Here is a 19,144-nt window from a genome sequence, read left to right as displayed (position 1 = left end):
ACTTCACTATCTATCATAGCTATGATACCTCTCCTACAGTATTATAACCACCTCTCGTCTCCTCAGAAAACTAACCTGCTGGTTGGTTGACCATGCTGTCCAAATGTGCATTCATGGTACTGTATATAAAACAATTACATGATCAGCCTGTGGAATGTAAGTCATTATGTACTGTGTGATTTGAGTTATTATTGCTAATGAACAGTCTCCATTTTACTAATATACTGCATCTGTATAAATGTAAATGGACAACAGAAGGCAAAGACATTTGAAGGATGTTTTTTTTCTCTCAGAATGAGTAAGATGCTCGTTTGACTTTTTGTCACTGCTAGATGCTGTTTGGTCTCTCCAAGCTCAAGGTTAGTGTGATATCATTGTTAACGGTGATTTAGTGAGTTGTCCACACACTTTAGTTTTACAGTAGTTTTTCCATTTTAACTATTTTAACCCATTACATGAAATGTGATAACAATATTTTAGTCAGTCACTGTCATCTGTTTAGTAAAATGCTAGTCAACTTAATATGGAGATGTCATTCACTGTCTCTCTGTGGGTTCAATGATATTGATGAAGGGAACAGAAGTCTTAGACAATATTGGAGATTTTACACATTGATATAGTGTGAAAATGTATTTTCCTCTGATCTCACAGACCTTCCTCAGTCTAGTCTGACAGGGTGCCCTACAGTCATCAGAGAGAGACTCAGTTCAGCTGAGCTGTCAGACTCCTACATCTGTCTCTTTAGATCAGTGTTTCTTCTCCATAGTGGGAAGAGTGAATTTACTCTAGCTTCACTCTGTAGTCATACACTCACAGGAGCTCAGCGCTCAGATGAACTGTTTCGCATGTGATTACTACTGCTAATGTGAGTTAGCAAATGCGCTAATACTAGTCAGCACATTTTTTCAAACTGAACGCAGAGACATAAAAATGGTATCCATGAGTTATTCTGACTCTGGGAAAGTAGAACAAGGGGAGGGAACATTTGGTCCTTAGCCTTGCCTGTAACTTGCAAAGACAAAGAGTGGAGCTCTTTTTTTCCGGTTCTGATCCTTGTTCTGTTCTCTTCTCTGAACACACATGAACACAGAATGTAATCAAGCATCTGACCAATTATGAAATACTTTAGGGTTAACTGAGATTGTCTGAAATAACAAGGAGCGATTAGGCTGTCAGTAAATTTCTCAAAACCACAAAATACAAAATGCTAACCGCTCTATTATACTGTTCTCACAGAACTTCCTCAGAGGAAAGTGTGTTCTGGAGTCATCAGAGAAAGAGAGACTCAGTTCAACTGAGCTGTCAGACTCCTCCATCACCATGTGTCTCACTGTTACTTCTATAAAGAACTGCCAGGCTCATCTCAGACACTCACAGGAACAGAGCTGAGTTCTGGGAGTCATCAGAGAAAAACATGAAACCAAAAAGTCAAGGACACATTTTTTACTCAGACAAGTTAGTTTGTTGGTTTAGAAAATGTAATTGAAGCTATCAAATTATGCAGAATATCTGCTGTTAAAGACAAATAGCTACAGACAACAAATATAATGACTTATGAATTATTCTGAACGTTCCTCTGCAACACAAGCCACACTTTCCGTATGAGACTGGTTTCTGCTATCTGTGGTTTTCCTGTGAACAAACTCCACATCTACTTCTCTATTCAAACAATCCTCGCTGACACAGTCACCATCTTCTGTGAAGTCAGACTAGCAGTCTGTAGATGTCTGATAAATGGCGTTGTTCATCCCTGATATGGCTGGTCATCTGTTTCTGGTCATCCTCCTTTTCGGTGAGTTATTCCTCCATTCCAAGTTCCATCATCTGTTAGTTCTACAGGATTCTCTCTCCTCTTTTAATATTTTACTTCAGGAACTCTTTATATATTTCTGAATATCATTCCATTGATCATTTTGATCATTTTATTGATGTATTTTTCTCTATCATTATATTTTGTTCAGATCAGAATGACTACTGCTTGATAACGTGCCCATGGATCCATTGTAGTATATGTGTCACGTTCTGACCATCGTTCATGTGTTTTCCTTGTTTTAGTGTTGGTCAGGACGTGAGCTGGGTGGGCATTCTATGTTGTGTGTCTGGTTTGTCTATTTCTATGTTTGGCCTGATATGGTTCTCAATCAGAGGCAGGTGTTAGTCATTGTCTCTGATTGGGAACCATATTTAGGTAGCCTGTTTTGTGGGTGATTGTCCTTAGTGTCCTTGTTCCTGTCTATGTGTTAGTTTACACAAGTATAGGCTGTTTCGGTTTTCGTTACGTTTATTGTTTTTGTAGTGTTTGTATTTAGATTCGTGTTACGTTTGTTTATTAAATTATGGATCGCAATCTACACGCTGCATTTTGGTCCGACTCTCCTTCACACCTAGAAAACCGTTACAGAATCACCCACCACAAACGGACCAAGCAGCGTGTCAACAGGCAGGAGCAGCCCAAAGAGGAGATGCGTAAGAAGGATTTCTGGACATGGGAGGAAATCCTCGACGGGAGAGGACCCTGGGCTAAACCAGGGGAGTGTAGCCGCCCAAAGGTGCAGCAGGAGAAGAGGCAACAGGAGCAGCCCAAAGAGGAGTACAGTATGGACTATACTTCTTGGGAGGAGATAGACAGGTGGGCGGTCGACCCAGGGAGAGTGCCGGAGCCCGCCTGGGATTCGATGGAGCAGTGCGCGGGAGGTTACAGGAGAATGAGGTTGGCGAAGCAAGCACGGCGGCACGGACGGAAGCCCGAGAGTCAGCCCCAAAAATTTCTTGGGGGCTCACAGGGAGTATGGCTATGCCAGGTAGGAGACCTGCGCAAACTCCCTGTGCTTACCGGGGGCTAGAGAGACCGGGCAGGCACCGTGTTATGCAGTGGTACGCACGGTGTCCCCAGTGCAGGTGCATAGCCCGGTGCGGTATATTCCAGCTCCTCGGATCGGCCGGGCTAGAGTGGGCATCGAGCCAGGTAAGGTTGGGCAGGCTCGGTGCTCAAAAGCTCCAGTGCGCCTGCACGGTCCGGTCTATTCAGTACCACCTCCACACCCCAGCCCTCCAGTGGCAGGTCCCCGCACCAGGCTTCCTGTGCGTGTCCTCGGTCCAGTACCACCAGTACCAGCACCACGCATCAGGCCTACAGTGCGCCTCGCCTCTCCAGCGCTGTCGGAGCCTTTCTCCTCTCCTGCGCTGTCGGAGTCTCCTGCCTGTTCAGCGCAGCCAGAGCTGCCAGCCTGCATGGAGCAGCCAGAGCTGTCGGTCTACATGGAGCAGCCAGAGCTGTCAGTCTGCCTGAAGCAGCCAGAGCTGTCAGTCTGCATAGAGCAGCCAGAACTGTCAGTCTGCATGAAGCAGCCAGAGCTGTCAGTCTGCATGGAGCAGCCAGAGCTGCCAGTCTGCAAGAGCTGCCAGTCTGCAAGGAGCTGCCAGTCTGCAAGGAGCTGCCAGTCTGCAAGGAGCTGCCAGTCTGCAAGCAGCTGCCAGTCTGCAAGGAGCTGCCAGTCTGTGGAGAACAGCCAGAGCTGTCAGCCTACATGGAGCAGCCAGAGCCGCCAGTCAGCATGGAGCAGCCAGATCTTTCAGTCTGCCAGGATCTGTCAGTCAACCAGACTCTTCCAGATCCGCCAGTCACCCAGACTCTTCCAGATCCGTCAGTCAGCCAGACTCTTCCAGATCTGCCAGTCAACCAGACTCTTACAGATCTGCCAGTCAACCGGACTCTTCCAGATCCGCCAGTCAGCCGGACTCTTCCAGATCCGCCAGTCAGCCGGACTCTTCCAGATCCGCCAGTCAGCTGGACTCTTCCAGATCTGCCAGTCAACCAGACTCTTCCAGATCCGCCAGTCAACCAGACTCTTCCAGATCCGCCAGTCAACCAGACTCTTCCAGATCCGCCAGTCAACCAGACTCTTCCAGTGCCGCCAGTCCGCCAGTCTGCCCAGTGCCGCCAGTGCCGCTAGTCTGCCCAGTGCCGCTAGTCTGCCCAGTGCCGCTAGTCTGCCCAGTGCCGCTAGTCTGCCCAGTGCCGCTAGTCTGCCCAGCGCTGCTCAGTCTGCCAGGCCGCTGGCTTCCGCCATTCAGCCAGGATTCGCCATTCAGCCAGGATCTGCCAATCAGCCAGGATCTGCCGGAACCACCAGCCAGCCAGGATCTGCTAGATCCATCAACCTGCCGGAGCTTCCTTTCAGTCCTGAGTTTCCTCTGTCTGCCCAGCGCCGCTAGTCTGCCCAGCGCCAGTCTGCCCAACTGCCGCCAGTCTGCCAGGATCAGTTAGATCCGCCAGTCTGCCAGGATCTGCCAGTCTGCCAGGATCTACCAGTCTGCCAGGATACGCCAGTCAGCCAGGATCTGCCAGAACTGCCAGTCTGCCAGGATCCGCCAGTCTGCCAGGATCTGCTAGGATCCATCAACCTGCCGGAGCCCTCCAGTCCTGAGCTTCCTCTCAGTCCTGAGCTTCCTCTCAGTCCTGAGCTTCCCCTCAGTCTTGAGCTTCCCCTCAGTCCTGAGCTTCCCTCAGTCTTGAGCTTCCCTCAGTCTTGAGCTTCCCCTCAGTCCCGAGCTACCCCTCAGTCCTGAGCTACCTCAGTCCGGAGCTGCCCCTCAGTCCAGTGGGGTCCGTTGTTAGGTTTCCTAGGCCAAGGTTAGCGGTGCGGGTCGCAACTCAAGGGACGCTAAGGAGGTGGGCTAAAACAATTATGGAGTGGGGTCCACGTCCAGCGCCAGAGCCGCCACCGCAGACAGATGCCCACCCAGACCCTCCCTATAGGTTTAGGTTGTGCGTTCGGAGTCCGCACCTTGGGGGATACTGTCACGTTCTGACCATCGTTCATATGTGTTTTCCTTGTTTTAGTGTTGGTCAGGGCGTGAGCTGGCTGGGCATTCTATGTTGTGTGTCTGGTTTGTCTATTTCTATGTTTGGCCTGATATGGTTCTCAATCAGAGGCAGGTGTTAGTCATTGTCTCTGATTGGGAACCATATTTAGGTAGCCTGTTTTGTGTTGGGTTTTGTGGGTGATTGTCCTTAGTGTCCTTGTTCCTGTCTGTGTTAGTTTACACAAGTATAGGCTGTTTCGGTTTTCGTTACGTTTATTGTTTTTGTAGTGTTTGTATTTAGATTCGTGTTACGTTTGTTTATTAAATTATGCATCGTAATCTACACGCTGCATTTTGGTCCGACTCTCCTTCACACCTAGAAAACCGTTACAATATGACACTTTACCAACTTGTGCAAAGTTTTTCTGTCTCACATGTTAATTTATTATTTAGAATGGCACATCCTGATATAGACCTATTTTGTTATTTCCAGACACTTTCCAATACATTAAAGCCCAAGGTCAATACCAAGGTCATTGTGAGTGTTAAAAACTGGAATTTGCCGTTTCTAAAAATGTTTTGTTTACCTTTTTTTACTGAATCATATTACCACCAATCAATCAAAGTTATCTTGTTAACCTAAACTGCATTATTGTAGATGCACTGTTATCATCTAATAGACAACAGTGACTTAAATGTTTTGTTTTCAAAGTATATCAAGTGCTACAATATCTATGAGTACTTAAACATTGAAAATGAATTCATAATTAAATGACAAGTGACACACTCCGTCATCCCCCACACCTTAGATGCAAGCAAAATAGTCCATGCGATTATATTTGATTTTACACGTGAGAATTTAAGGAATTAAGTGAAAGGCAATTGTTGTAAACACACTGCACACAATATTAAATGGCACTCATAAATAGGCATGATGTCAAATAAGACATGCTATTAATTCATATGAAGAGAATGGCAGGCTTTAGTTTACTAAGAGACATGTACATTACATTCAAATAGAGTGATGCAAAAATAAGTATTTTTTTCCTTTCCTAACAGATCCAAAACCAGACATTACAATCAAATTTGATGAGGACTTCAACATCATCTGTTTGATTCCTGGATCAGTCAGTCCTGACACCACCTGTAACCTGTATGTTGGAGAGGAGAGTCAGCCATCCTTCACAGCAAAGATCAAGAAGAGAAAAGCCACCTCAGCATCCGGACAACAGTTCTGTCATTTCATTGCAAAATATAGTGATCTGATCAGTCGTCTTCAGTCATTGAGGAGTAAGGAGGTGAGCTGTGACTACAGAGTGAGCTCAGGACCAAACTCTCTCTCCTCACGCAGTGATGGGCACAGCTTTACAGGTGAGTCATTATCTAAACAAATCTATCAGTGCTGCAGGTCTTCATGATCTGACTCACTTTGATTGTAGCATCTTCTTTGTATGACTATAATCATTCTGACCAACAAACTAAATACCACATTTCAATCCCAAATGATTTTAGATCTGGTGGGAGTTCTGTCATCGGAATTTCATAATTCCTATATGTGTACATTCATTAAAATCACTCAGTCTATTTATGAGAATTTGCAAGATTCTTATTTGCATAGAATAGACAGAGCCCGGTCTTTTCAAAATTAGATAATAGTATTTATTCTCGGAGCTCGCTGCCATGGAACCACAAACAACAGTTTATATACAAAATATGACGTCATTGGTTATAGAATGAATCTCCTCCTCTCGAACCAAGACAAAGCAGGTTCAAAAGTTTATTCCAACCCCCTAGCTCGCTCACTCCAGACACACACTATATCAAGATGAACTTCTGAAGTCTCACCTTCACCCATCACTATTCAGAAGACAGCTCCAGATGATGGAAAACCTAGGGAGGCACTCGCCGCCTTATCTAAACATCCCAGAGCTAAGTTGAGTCGGTTCAACCATAGGTTAACAACCCTCTCTGCTTACTCCAAACACATACAACACATACCTCTCCAACTAAGTTGGAATGGTGTTTATTATGTTTTAATTACTCCGTGTTCGTGCTACATAATCCCTTCCTTAGGAATTAACATTATTAATCAGATATTGTAAAACAGGGTAGAGTTTAATTAGTTATAATTCTATTTAAATGGAGATATTGTTTAGTCATTATTCATAAAATTCCTAACAAGTTCACATCAGTGATCCAACAACTATACAGACACCTTCTATAGCAGGTAGGCCACGCATTTATACAGCTGTTACACATGTTTACCTTTGTTTCATTATGATTTTTAACAGAACACTGTTGTGATAAAATTATTCACATTATCCTAGCACAACAGTGAATCCTACAACAGGTGTGTTGGTCCTCTAGAGACAATTTTAATTGCAAATATCCAATTGTAAGTACACAACATGCCAACCCTATACCTATTAGTAATCTTGAGTATAAAAATGAAAAATTCATAATTAATGAATGATTAATATGAATAATGTACTTCAACTCAAACCACAGATTTGAAAGGAATCAACAACTCTAAATAAGATCATGTCCATTGATATTGTTCTCATTTCAGAAACCGTACTTGTCAATATGATTCCTCATTCTACTGGATCAACCGCTCCACTCATCCCAACCTCTGAGATCTCTACAGGAAACACCACTGACCCCACACGGACTCCAATGGGGAAAGGTAAGAATAATATACAGCATTGTGGTTAAACAGGACAATAGAAGCTGCTGGTGATTCTCTCTGGCAACAAGTACAAAATGTGTAACACTTACAGTATATAGTTACTTTTAGAATGATCTTATACTATAGCTCCATGTTTAGCTCCATGAACAATCCAATGTTAACTTCAACCGTTGTCATTCCCAACATAGAAAAGAAAGACAAAGTGACTGAAAACAATGTTACAGGACACTACCGTCTTACACTGAGTTTACAAAACATTAAGAACACCTGTTCTTTCCATGACATGGACTGACCAGGTGAATCCAGGTGAAATCTGTGATCCTTTCTTATTGATGTCACTTGTTAAATCTATCACTTGTTAAATCAATTTTTAAGCCTTGGGACAATTGAGACATGGATTGTTTATTTGTGCCATTCAGAGGGTGAATGGGAAAGATAAAAAGAAATGTGAGTCCTTTGAACAGGGTATTGTAGGTAGGTGTAGGTAGGTGCCAGGGCAACCAGTTTTTGTCAAGACCTGCATGTTTTCCACACTCTACAGTTTCCCATATGTATCAAGCACAGGTTGGTGGTACCTTAATTGGGGATGACGGGCTCGTGGTAATGGCTGGTGTGTAAAGAGTGGAATGGTATCAGGTATTCCATTTGTACTATTTCAGCCATTATAATGAGCCATCATCCAGAAAAGATTTGTAAAGAAAAAGCAAAGCTTCCAAACTATGGTTCTGCAGATTCTCTGTAACTGAGAGTGATCTTTTTAGAAGAAGTCTACAGTCAGTGAGGTGTAAGGAGGTGAGCTGTGACTACAGAGTGAGCTCAGAACCAAACTCTTTCTCTCTCCACACAGTGATGGGGACAGCTTTGCATGTGAGTCATTATCTAAACAAATCTATCAGGGCTGCAGGTCTTCATGATCTGACTCACTTTGAATTTAGCATCTTCTTAGTATGACTATATTCATTCTGACCCACAGACCAAATACTACATTTAAATCCCAAATGATTTTAGAACTTGTGGGATTTCACATCAGTGATCCAACAACTATACAGACACCTTACAGACACATGTGTTTCATTTTGTCCCTTCCTGTCCTGTGTAAATATGGCTTTTTTCCTATTTTTTTCATATATATTTGGTATACAGGGGGCAAAAAGTATTTAGTCAGTCACCAATTGTGCAAGTTCTCCCACTTAAAAGAAAAGATGAGGGCCTGTAATTTTCATCATAGGTACACTTCAACACTGACAGACAAAATGAGTGAAAATAATCCAGAAAAATCACATTGTAAGATTTTTAATGAATTTATTTGCAAATTATGGTGGCAAATAAGTATTTGGTCAATAACAAAAGTTTATCTCAATACTTTGTTATATACCCTTTGTTGGCAATGACAGAGGTCAAACGTTTTCTGTAAGTCTTCACAAGGTTTTCACACACTGTTGCTGGTATTTTGGCCCATTCCTCCATGCAGATCTCCTCTAGAGCAGTGATGTTTTGGGGCTGTTGCTGGGCAACACGGACTTTCAACTCCCTCCAAAGATTTTCAATGGGGTTGAGATCTGGAGACTGGCTAGGCCACTCCAGGACCTTGAAATGCTTCGTTGCCCGGGCAGTGTGTTTGGGATCATTGTCATGCTGAAAGACTGCGCCACGTTTCATCTTCAATGCCCTTGCTGATGGAAGGAGGTTTTCACTCAAAATCTCACGATACATGGCCCCATTCATTCTTTCCTTTACACGGATCAGTCGTCCTGGTCCATTTGCAGAAAAACAGCCCCAAAGCATGATGTTTCCACCCCCATGTTTCACAGTAGGTATGGTGTTCTTTGGATGCAACTCAGCATTCTTTGTCCTCCAAACACGACGAGTTGAGTTTTTACCAAAAGTTATATTTTGGTTTCATCTGACCATATGACATTCTCCCAATCTTCTTCTGGATCATCCAAATGCTCTCTAGCAAACTTCAGACGGGCCTGGACATGTACTGTCTTAAGCAGGGGGACACGTCTGGCACTGCAGGATTTGAGTCCCTGGCGGCGTAGCGTGTTACTGATTGTAGGCTTTGTTACTTTGGTCCCAGCTCTCTGCAGGTCATTCACTAGGTCCCCCATGTGGTTCTGGGATTTTTGCTCACCGTTCTTGTGATCATTTTGACCCCACGGGGTGAGATCTTGCGTGGAGCCCCAGATCGAGGGAGATTATCAGTGGTCTTGTATGTCTTCCATTCCTAATAATTGCTCCCACAGTTGATTTCTTCAAACCAAGCTGCTTACCTATTGCAGATTCAGTCTTCCCAGCCTGGTGCAGGTCTACAATTTTGTTTCTGGTGTCCTTTGACAGCTCTTTGGTCTTGGCCATAGTGGAGTTTGAAGTGTGACTGTTTGAGGTTGTGGACAGGTGTCTTTTATACTGATATCAAGGTCAAAGAGGGGCCATTAATACAGGTAACAGTGGAGGACAGAGGAGCCTCTTAAAGAAGGTCTGTGAGAGCCAGTAATCTTGCTTGTTTGTAGGTGACCAAATACTTATTTTCCACCATAATTTGCAAATAAATTCATTAAAAATCCTACAATGTGATTTTCTGGATTTTTTTTCTCATTTTGTTTGTCATAGTTGAAGTGTACCTATGATGAAAATTACAGGCCTCTCTCATCTTTTTAAGTGGGAGAACTTGCACAATTGGTGGCTGACGAAATACTTTTTTGCCCCACTGTATATTTTAATCTCACTTTCCATCAACGGACTGAATATACTCTCCTCCAACCCGCCTCACCCAATATGGTACGGATCTGCTATTTTTAACCTTCAGAACCAGAACTCCCATCAGAAGCTAGCCAGCTAACTAGCTACTAGCTAGCCGTCAGTTAGCCACTGCTAGCGGTCTTTGCCGTTAAATCGGACACCAGCCAGGCTCAGCTCGGTCAATACCTGCTAGTCTGCACAGCGCGATATATCAATCCAGAGCGTACCGGACTGCTTTTTCTTTACCATATCTCCCGATTCCTACCACAAGCTCTGAACCTAGCTAGCTGCAATCCGAATGGCTACTCCTGGCTAATGTCTCTGTCCTGAAGCAAGCACCAGTTAGCCTTGAGCTAGCCTCGAGCTAGGACCATCTCCCTGCTAGCCGTAGAGGTCCACCTGCTAATTCTTGGGCTACAATACCTCTTTTGCCAATTGGCCTGGACTCTGTCGACACTGTCGACACGGAGCCCCGCCGATTTATCACGACTGGTCTGCCGATGTAATCGTCCGAGGTGGTTTCAACAGGCTCTCCGTTGCCGAAGGCCCATCTGCTAGCCCCGGCCCGCTAGCTGTCTGAATGGCCGTGTCTCCAGCTCTCCTAGTGTAGTAGCGACAACTGAACGGCTCCCTGACTCCCCTATTGCTACTCATTGGACCATATGATCACTCTGTGACACATGCCTCTCCCTAATGTCAATATGCCTTTTCTATTGCTGTTTTGGTTAGTTATTATTGTCTTATTTCACTGTAGAGCCCCCAGTACTACCCAATATGCCTTAGATAGCCCTTTTGTCTCACCCCCAACACATGCGGTGACCTCACCTGGCTTACTGGTGCCTTTAGAGACCAAACCTATCTCATTGTCACTCAATGCCTAGGTTTACCTCCACTGTACTCACATCTTACCCTTGTCTGTACATTATGCCTTGACTCTATTCTTCGCCACCCAGAAATCTGCTCATTTTACTCTCTGTTCCGGTCGCACCAGATCAGATATAGCCCTTGGTTCACCCAAAACTTGATGGCCCTTGACCAGCACAAAAAAATCCTGTGGCATTTTGCATTAGCATCAAATAGAGCTAAGTTGAGTCGGTTCAACCATAGGTTAACGACCCTCTCTGCTTACTCCAAACACATACAACACATACCTCTCCAACTAAGTTGGAATGGTGTTTATTATGTTTTAATTACTCCGTGTTCATGCTACATAATCCCTTCCTTAGGAATTAACATTATTAATCAGATATTGTAAAACAGGGTAGAGTTGAATTAGTTATAGTTCAATTTAAAATGTAGATATTGTTTAGTCATTATTCATAAAATTCCTAACAAGTTCACATCAGTGATCCAACAACTATACAGACACCTTCTATAGCAGGTAGGCCACGCATTTATACAGCTGTTACACATGTTTACCTTTGTTTCATTATGATTTTTAACAGAACACTGTTGTGATAAAATTATTCACATTATCCTAGCACAACAGTGAATCCTACAACAGGTGTGTTGGTCCTCTAGAGACAATTTTAATTGCAAATATCCAATTGTAAGTACACAACATGCCAACCCTATACCTATTAGTAATCTTGAGTATAAAAATGAAAAATTCATAATTAATGAATGATTAATATGAATAATGTACTTCAACTCAAACCACAGATTTGAAAGGAATCAACAACTCTAAATAAGATCATGTCCATTGATATTGTTCTCATTTCAGAAACCGTACTTGTCAATATGACTCCTCATTCTATTGGATCAACCGCTCCACTCATCACAACCTCTGAGAACTCTACAGGAAACACCACTGACCTCACACTGACTCCAATGGGGAAAGGTAAGAATAATATACAGCATTGTGGTTAAACAGGACAATAGAAGCTGCTGGTGATTCTCTCTGGCAACAAGTACAAAATGTGTAACACTTACAGTATATAGTTACTTTTAGAATGATCTTATACTATAGCTCCATGTTTAGCTCCATGAACAATCCAATGTTAACTTCAACCGTTGTCATTCCCAACATTCAGTACCTTCAGTATTCAGACCCAATGACTTTTCCCAAATTTTTGTTATGGTACAGCCTTATTTTTAAATGCAGTAAATAGTTTTTGACCCACATCAATCTACAGTATATCACAAAAGTGAGTACACCCCTCACATTTTTGTAAATATTGAGTATATCTTTTCATGTGACAACACTGAAGAAATGACACTTTGCTACAATGTAAAGTAGTGAGTGTACAGCTTGTATAACAGTGTACATTTACTGTCCCCTCAAAATAACTCAACACACAGCCATTAATGTCTAAACAACCTGCAACAAAATTGAGTACACCTCTAAGTGAAAATGTCCAAATTGGGCCCAATTAGCCATTTTCCCTACCTGGTGTCATGTGACTCGTTAGTGTTACAAAATCTCAGGTGTGAATGGGGAGCAGGCGTGTTAAATTCGGTGTCATCGCCCTCACACTCCCTCATACTGACTGGTCACTGGAAGTTAAACATGGCACCTCATGGCAAAGAACTCTCTGAGGATCTGCAAAAAAGAATTGTTGCTCTACATAAAGATGGCCTGGGCTATAAGAAGATTGCCAAGACCCTGAAACTGAGCTGCAGCACGGTGGCCGAGACCATACAGCGGTTTAACTGGACAGGTTCCACTCAGAACAGGCCTCGTCATGGTCGACCAAAGAATGAGTGCACGTGCTCAGCGTCATATCCAGAGGTTGTCTTTGGGAAATAGACGTATGAGTGCTGCCAGCATTGCTTCAGAGGTTGAAGGGGTGGGGGGTCAGCCTGTCAGTGCTCAGACCGTACGCCATACACTATATCAAATTGGTCTGCATGGCTGTCGTCCCAAAAGGAAGCCTCTTCTAAAGATGATGCACAAAAAAGCCTGCAAACAGTTTGCTGAAGACAAGCAGACTAAGGACATGGATTACTGGAACCATGTCCTGTGGTCTGATGAGACCAAGATCAACTTATTTGGTTCAGATGGTGTCAAGCGTGTGTGGCGGCAACCAGGTGAGGAGTACAAAGACAAGTGTGTCTTGCCTACAGTCAAGCATGGTGGTGGGAGTGTCATGGTCTGGGGCTGCATGAGTGCTGCCGGCACTGGGGAGCTACAGTTCATTGAGGGAACCATGAATGCCAACATGTACTGTGACATACTGAAGCAGAGCATGATCCCCTCCCTTCGGAGACTGGGCCGCAGGGCAGTATTCCAACATGATAACGACCCCAAACACACCTCCAAGATGACCACTGCCTTGCTAAAGAAGCTGAGGGTAAAGGTGATGGACTGGCCAAGCATTTCTCCAGACCTAAACCCTATTGAGCAACTGTGGGGAATCCTCAAACGGAAGGTGGAGGAGTGCAAGGCCTCTGTCATCCACCAGCTCCGTGATGTCGTCATGGAGGAGTGGAAGAGGACTCCAGTGGCAACCTGGTGAACTCCATGCCCAAGAGGGTTAAGGCAGTGCTAGAAAATGATGGTGGCCACACAAAATATTGACACTTTGGGACCAATTTGAATATTTTCACTTAGGGGTGTACTCACTTTTGTTGCCAGCGGTTTAGACATTAATGGCTGTGTGTTGAGTTATTTTGAGGGGACAGCAAATGTACACTGTTATACAAGCTGTACACTCACTACTTTACATTGTAGCAAAGTGTCTTCAGTGTTGTCACATGAAAAGATACTCAAATATTTACAAAAATGTGAGGTGTGTACTCACTTTTGTGATGTACTGTACATACAATAACCCATAATGACAAAACAACAAAAGGTTTAGACATTTTTGCCAATAATAAAAATAAAATAAACTGAAATCATATTTACAAAAGTATTCAGACCCTTTACACAGTACTTTGTTGAAGTGTCTTTGGTGGCAATAACAGCATCAAATCTTCTTGGGTATGACGCTACAAGCTTGGCACACCTGGATTTCGGGAGTTTCTCCCATTCTTCTCTGCAGCCAGAGGGGATGGCTGCTGTTTAACGGGCTCCTAACGAGCTGTGCTATTGTGTAAATTTTTTCATGTTGTTTGTAAAGAGCTTCTGGATATCATAACAGCAATTTCTCACCTCGAACTGGACAAAGATTATTTCTTTAACGAATCCAAAGCGAATGATATACTACTTTCTCGAGAACAGGCTCAAATCTCTGTCATTTTCTTGAGGAAAATACGGAGAAAAAGGGGGAGGAGATCGGGCTGCCTTATGAAAATTCGTAGGCAAATGAGTAGATTAAGAGTAGACTGGAGATTAAAAACTAATATATTATCTTTCACCGAGTCGTGGCTGAATGACAACACAGATAATATAGAGCTGTCTGGGTTCTGTGCATCGGCAGGACCGAGAAGCTGCGTCTGGTAAGACGAGGGGCGGGGGTCAATAACAGCTGGTTACCAATGTCTAATATTAAAGAAGTCTCCAGCTATTTCTCACCTGAGATAGAGGACCTGATGATAAGCTGTTGACCACACTATCTACCAAGAGAGTTCTCATTTATATTATTCGTAGCCATCTATTTACTACCACAAACCGATGTTGGCACTAAGACCAGCATGTCACGTGCAACCAGAGGAAAAAAACTCTAAACCACCTTTACTCCACGCACAGAGACGCATACAAAGCTCTCCCTCGCACTCCATTTGGTAAATCTGACAATAATTCTATCCTCCTGATTCCTGCTTACAAGCAAAAACTAAAGCAGGAAGTTCCAGTGCCTCGGATAATACGGAAGTGGTCAGATGACGTGGATGCTACGCTACAGGTCTGTTTTGCTAGCACAGACTATGTTCCGGGATTCCTTCAATGGCATTGAGGAGTATACCACCTCAGTCACCGGCTTCATTAATAAGTGCATCAATGACTTCACCCCCAAAATGATTGTACGTTGATATCCCAACCAGAAGCCATGGAATTACAGGCAACATCCGCATTGAGCTAAAGGCTATAGCAGCCACTTTCAAGGAGCGGGACACTAATCCGGACGCTTATAAGAAATCCCCCAATACCCTCAGACAAACCATCAAACAGTCAAAGCATGTGGCAGTTATGTGGCAGTTAACAATTATGGACTACAATGGGAAATCCAGCCGCAAACTGCCCAGTGACGAGGGCCTGCCAGATGAGCTAAATTACTTTTATGCTCGCTTCGAGGCAAGCACTTGTTAAATCTACCTCAAAAGGCTAAAGAAGAATTTTCCACACTACAGTTTCCCATGTGTGTCAAGCACAGGAGGTTGATGGCACCTTAATTTGGGATGACGGGCTCGCGGTAATGGCTTCTGTTGAAAGAGTGGAATAGTATACCATTTTCCATTTATACCATTTTAGCCATTATAATGAGCCTTCCTCCCATCAGCAGCCTCCAATGGTATCAATAATTATCCACCACCAAAAGGACATCCAGCCAACTTGACACGACTGTGGAAATTGAAGTCAACATGGGCCAACATTCCTGTGGAATGCTTTCGACACCTTGTAATGTCTATTCCTCGACGTATTGAGGCTGTTCCGATGGCAAAATGGGGGGCGCAGGCGCAACTCAATATCTAACCTCTTGAAACTAGGGGGCACTATTTTCATTTTTGGAAAAATAACGTCCCCAAAGTAAACAGGCTATTTTATCAGGACGAGATGCTAGAATATGCATATAATTGACAGCTTAGGATAGAAAACACCAACACTCTAACGTTTCCAAAACTGTAAAAATATTGTCTGTGAGTATAACAGAACTGATATTGCAAGTGAAAGCCTGAGAAAAATCCAATCAGGAAGTGACTCATGTTTTGAAAGCTCTGCGTTCCGATGCATCCCTATTGAGCAGTGAATGGGCTATCAACCAGATTCCCTTTTCTATGTATTCCCCAAGGTGTCTACAGCATTTTGACGTAGTTTCACGCCTTTATGTTGAAGAATGAGCGTAAACGACATTGCGTAAGTGTCCAGCTGAGGACTCTGAGTCATTCTTGCGTAATAGACAGATGCAGCTATTTTTCCTCCCGGTCTTACTGAAAATACAGCTGTCCCGGTTGGTATATTATGAAATAGATATTTGAAAAACACTTTGAGGATTGATTATTAACAAACAACGTTATAAACAATGTTTCTATCGATATTATGGAGCTAATTTTTAATATTTTTCGGTGTTGTCGTGACCGCAATTTCTGGTCGAATTCTCAGCCAAACGTGAATAACTAACGGAGCTATTTTGGCTACAAAAATACTATTTTTTGGGAAAAGGAACATTTGATATCTAACTGGGAGCCTCGTGAGTGAAAACATCCAAAGCTCATCGAAGGTGCACGATTTATTTTGATTGCTTTTCTGATTTTCGTGACCAGGTTGCCTGCTGCTAGCTAGGCATAATGCTATGCTATCGATAAACTTACACAAATGCTTGTCTTGCTTTGGATGTAAAGCATAATTTCAAAATCTGAGATGACAGGGTGATTAACAAAAGGCTAAGCTGTGATCTCTCTCCATCAGAGCCACTTGATTTCCTGTGGCGTCACATCCTCACTGTGTTGGTCCTACTGGCTACTTGTGGAGTAATTATACACTATTTCATCTCCCATCAATGTCCAAAAGGTCAGTTTACCTGTCCATCACTTCCTATAAGCCAGTAGGAAATAGTCATTTGTAGATTGTAATGTATGATGATTTGGGTTGTAGCAAGACTAAGTAAAATAGTAAATAAATGTGCTTTGTGTACATGTTGTTTAAGCTAAAGGTGTATGTGAATATGACACTAAAATGTACACTGTACATCTGTCTTTTCAGCTGTTCCAAAGAGAAGCAGGAGGGTGGACCAGAGCAATGAAGACTTTTCGTTGACAGTGTGCTAAATCACTGTGCATACCTACAAACATACAGGCACGCACGCACACACGCGCCACACACAATTATATTTTTACATTTAAAAAAAAAAACTTTTACGCTTTATGCATCTTTGAGATTTGTCATTTTTCTTTTGAAATTGAGGGCATGATAGCGTTGCTAGGCAAGTTGAAAACTTAATGTACATAGTGTACATACATACATTGACTGTACAAAACATTAAGAACACCCTCCCCCCAGTATGAAGTAAGTTACTAACTAGTGTTAGGGGCATGGACTCTACAAGGTGTTGAAAGCGTTCCACAGGGATGCTGACTCCAAGGTTTCCCACAGTTGTTTCAAGTTGGATGGATTTCCTTTGGGTCGTGGACCATTTTTATACACACAGGAAACTGTTGAGAGTGAAAAACCCAGCAGCGCTGCAGTTCTTGACACAAACAGGTGTGCCTGTCACCTACTACCATACTCCGCTCAAAGGCAAGTAAATGTTCTGTCTTTCCCAATCAATGTCTCAATTGTCTCAAGGCTTAAAAATCCTCTCCTCCCCTTCATCCATAATGCTAGAAGTGGATTTAACAAGTGACATCAATAAGGGATCATAGCTTTCACCTGAATTCACCTGGTCATTCTATGTCATGGCTAGAGTAGGTGTTCATAATGTTTTGTTTTGTACACTCTGTGTATATACAGACACAAACACGTTCGGATGACTGACGTGCACAAAGTAAACTGCCGGTTACTTAGAGCCAGAAGCTAGGAAATGCATATATTGGTAGAAAACACTGACGTTTCTAAAACTGTTAAAATGATGTCTGTGAGTATAACAGAACTGATATGGCAGATTTTTTTTTGAGGTCACAGGCCATTTCAATGCTAGCCTATGGGATACACAAATAGATAGGACCCAGATGGCAATTCCTATGGCTTCCAATAGATGTCAACAGTCTTTAGAAATGGTTTCAGGCTTGTTTTTTGAAAAATGAGCAAGTGGTTGTACTTTTTCCAAGATGTCTTGTTGGCACGTGAATGGGGTGCGCGCTCTTCGTTTTTTATCTTCCCTATTGAACATACAATTCTCTGTCTTAAATATTACAGTTTATTCATCAGACCAGAGGACATTTCTCCAAAAAGTATGATCTTTGTCCCCATGTGCAGTTGCAAAACGTAGTCTGGCTTTTTTCATGGCGGATTTTGAGCAGTGGCTTCTTCCTTGCTGAGCGTCCTTTCAGGTTATGTCGATATATGACTCGTTTTACTGTGGATACAGGTAGTTTTGTACCCATTTCCACCAGCATCTTCACAAGGTCCTTTGCTGTTGTTCTGGAAGTGATTTGCACTTTTCTCACCAAAGTACGTTCATCTCTAGGAGACAAAACGCATCTCCTTCCTGAGAGGTATGACGGCTGCGTGGTCCTATGGTGTTTATACTTGCATACTACTGTTTGTACCGATGAACGTGGTACCTTCTGGGGTTTGGAAATTTCTCCCAGGGATGAACCAGACTTTTGGAGATGTGCAATTTATTTTCTGAGTTCTTGGCTGATTTCTTTGATTTTCCCATGATGTCAAGCAAAGAGGCACTGAGATTGAAGGTAGGCCTTGAAATACATCCACAGGTACACCTCCAATTGACTCAAATTATGTCAATTAGCCTAATCAGAAGCTTCTAAAGCCATGACATCATTTTCTGGAATTTTCCAAGCTGTTTAAAGGCACAGTCAACTTAGTGGAGGTAAACTTCTGACACAGTGAATTATAAGTGAAATAATCTGTCTGTAAACAATTGTTGAAAAAATTACTTGTGTCATGCAAAGTAGATTCCTAACTGACTAGCCAAAACTATAGTTAGTTAACAAGAAATTTGTGGTGTGGTTGAAAAGAGTTTTAATGATTCCAACCTAAGTGCATGTAAACTTCCGACTTCAACTGTGCATTTAGACCTGTTGTGACAAATATTGTGTTATTTTATGGCTGGTTGTGACAACTTCATAAGTGTGTCAAAACCCACAACACCTCCCACACAAGGCAAAACAATCCATGTCACCTGTCAA

General features: G+C 43.0%; 2 protein-coding genes across 14 annotated transcripts in view; both read left to right on the top strand.

Moving 5' to 3' along the window:
* Positions 1 to 19,144, top strand: part of LOC112244872 (nuclear pore complex protein DDB_G0274915) — a 710,200-nt gene that overhangs the window by 12,147 nt on the left and 678,909 nt on the right. The gene's annotated exons all lie outside the window — the stretch shown is intronic.
* Positions 1,661 to 18,312, top strand: LOC112244875. Of its 3 annotated transcripts, none has more exons than XM_042299805.1 (6): positions 1,662 to 1,792; positions 5,300 to 5,344; positions 5,866 to 6,177; positions 11,961 to 12,077; positions 16,743 to 16,844; positions 17,037 to 18,312. In XM_042299805.1, exons 1-6 carry the CDS (start codon positions 1,735 to 1,737, stop codon positions 17,099 to 17,101), a joined length of 699 nt encoding a protein of 232 aa, XP_042155739.1. In that variant the 5' UTR covers positions 1,662 to 1,734; the 3' UTR covers positions 17,102 to 18,312. The 3 variants fall into 3 exon arrangements, with proteins under 3 accessions (XP_024268490.1, XP_042155739.1, XP_024268489.1); XM_024412721.2 differs by lacking the exon at positions 11,961 to 12,077 and adding an exon at positions 7,376 to 7,492 and having other exon boundaries at positions 1,664 to 1,792; XM_024412722.2 differs by lacking the exons at positions 5,300 to 5,344; positions 11,961 to 12,077 and adding an exon at positions 7,376 to 7,492 and having other exon boundaries at positions 1,661 to 1,792.

The sequence above is a fragment of the Oncorhynchus tshawytscha genome, linkage group LG02 (assembly GCF_018296145.1).
Source record: "Oncorhynchus tshawytscha isolate Ot180627B linkage group LG02, Otsh_v2.0, whole genome shotgun sequence".
NCBI lineage: Eukaryota > Metazoa > Chordata > Actinopteri > Salmoniformes > Salmonidae > Oncorhynchus > Oncorhynchus tshawytscha.
This window is presented reverse-complemented; position numbering and strand designations above follow the sequence as displayed.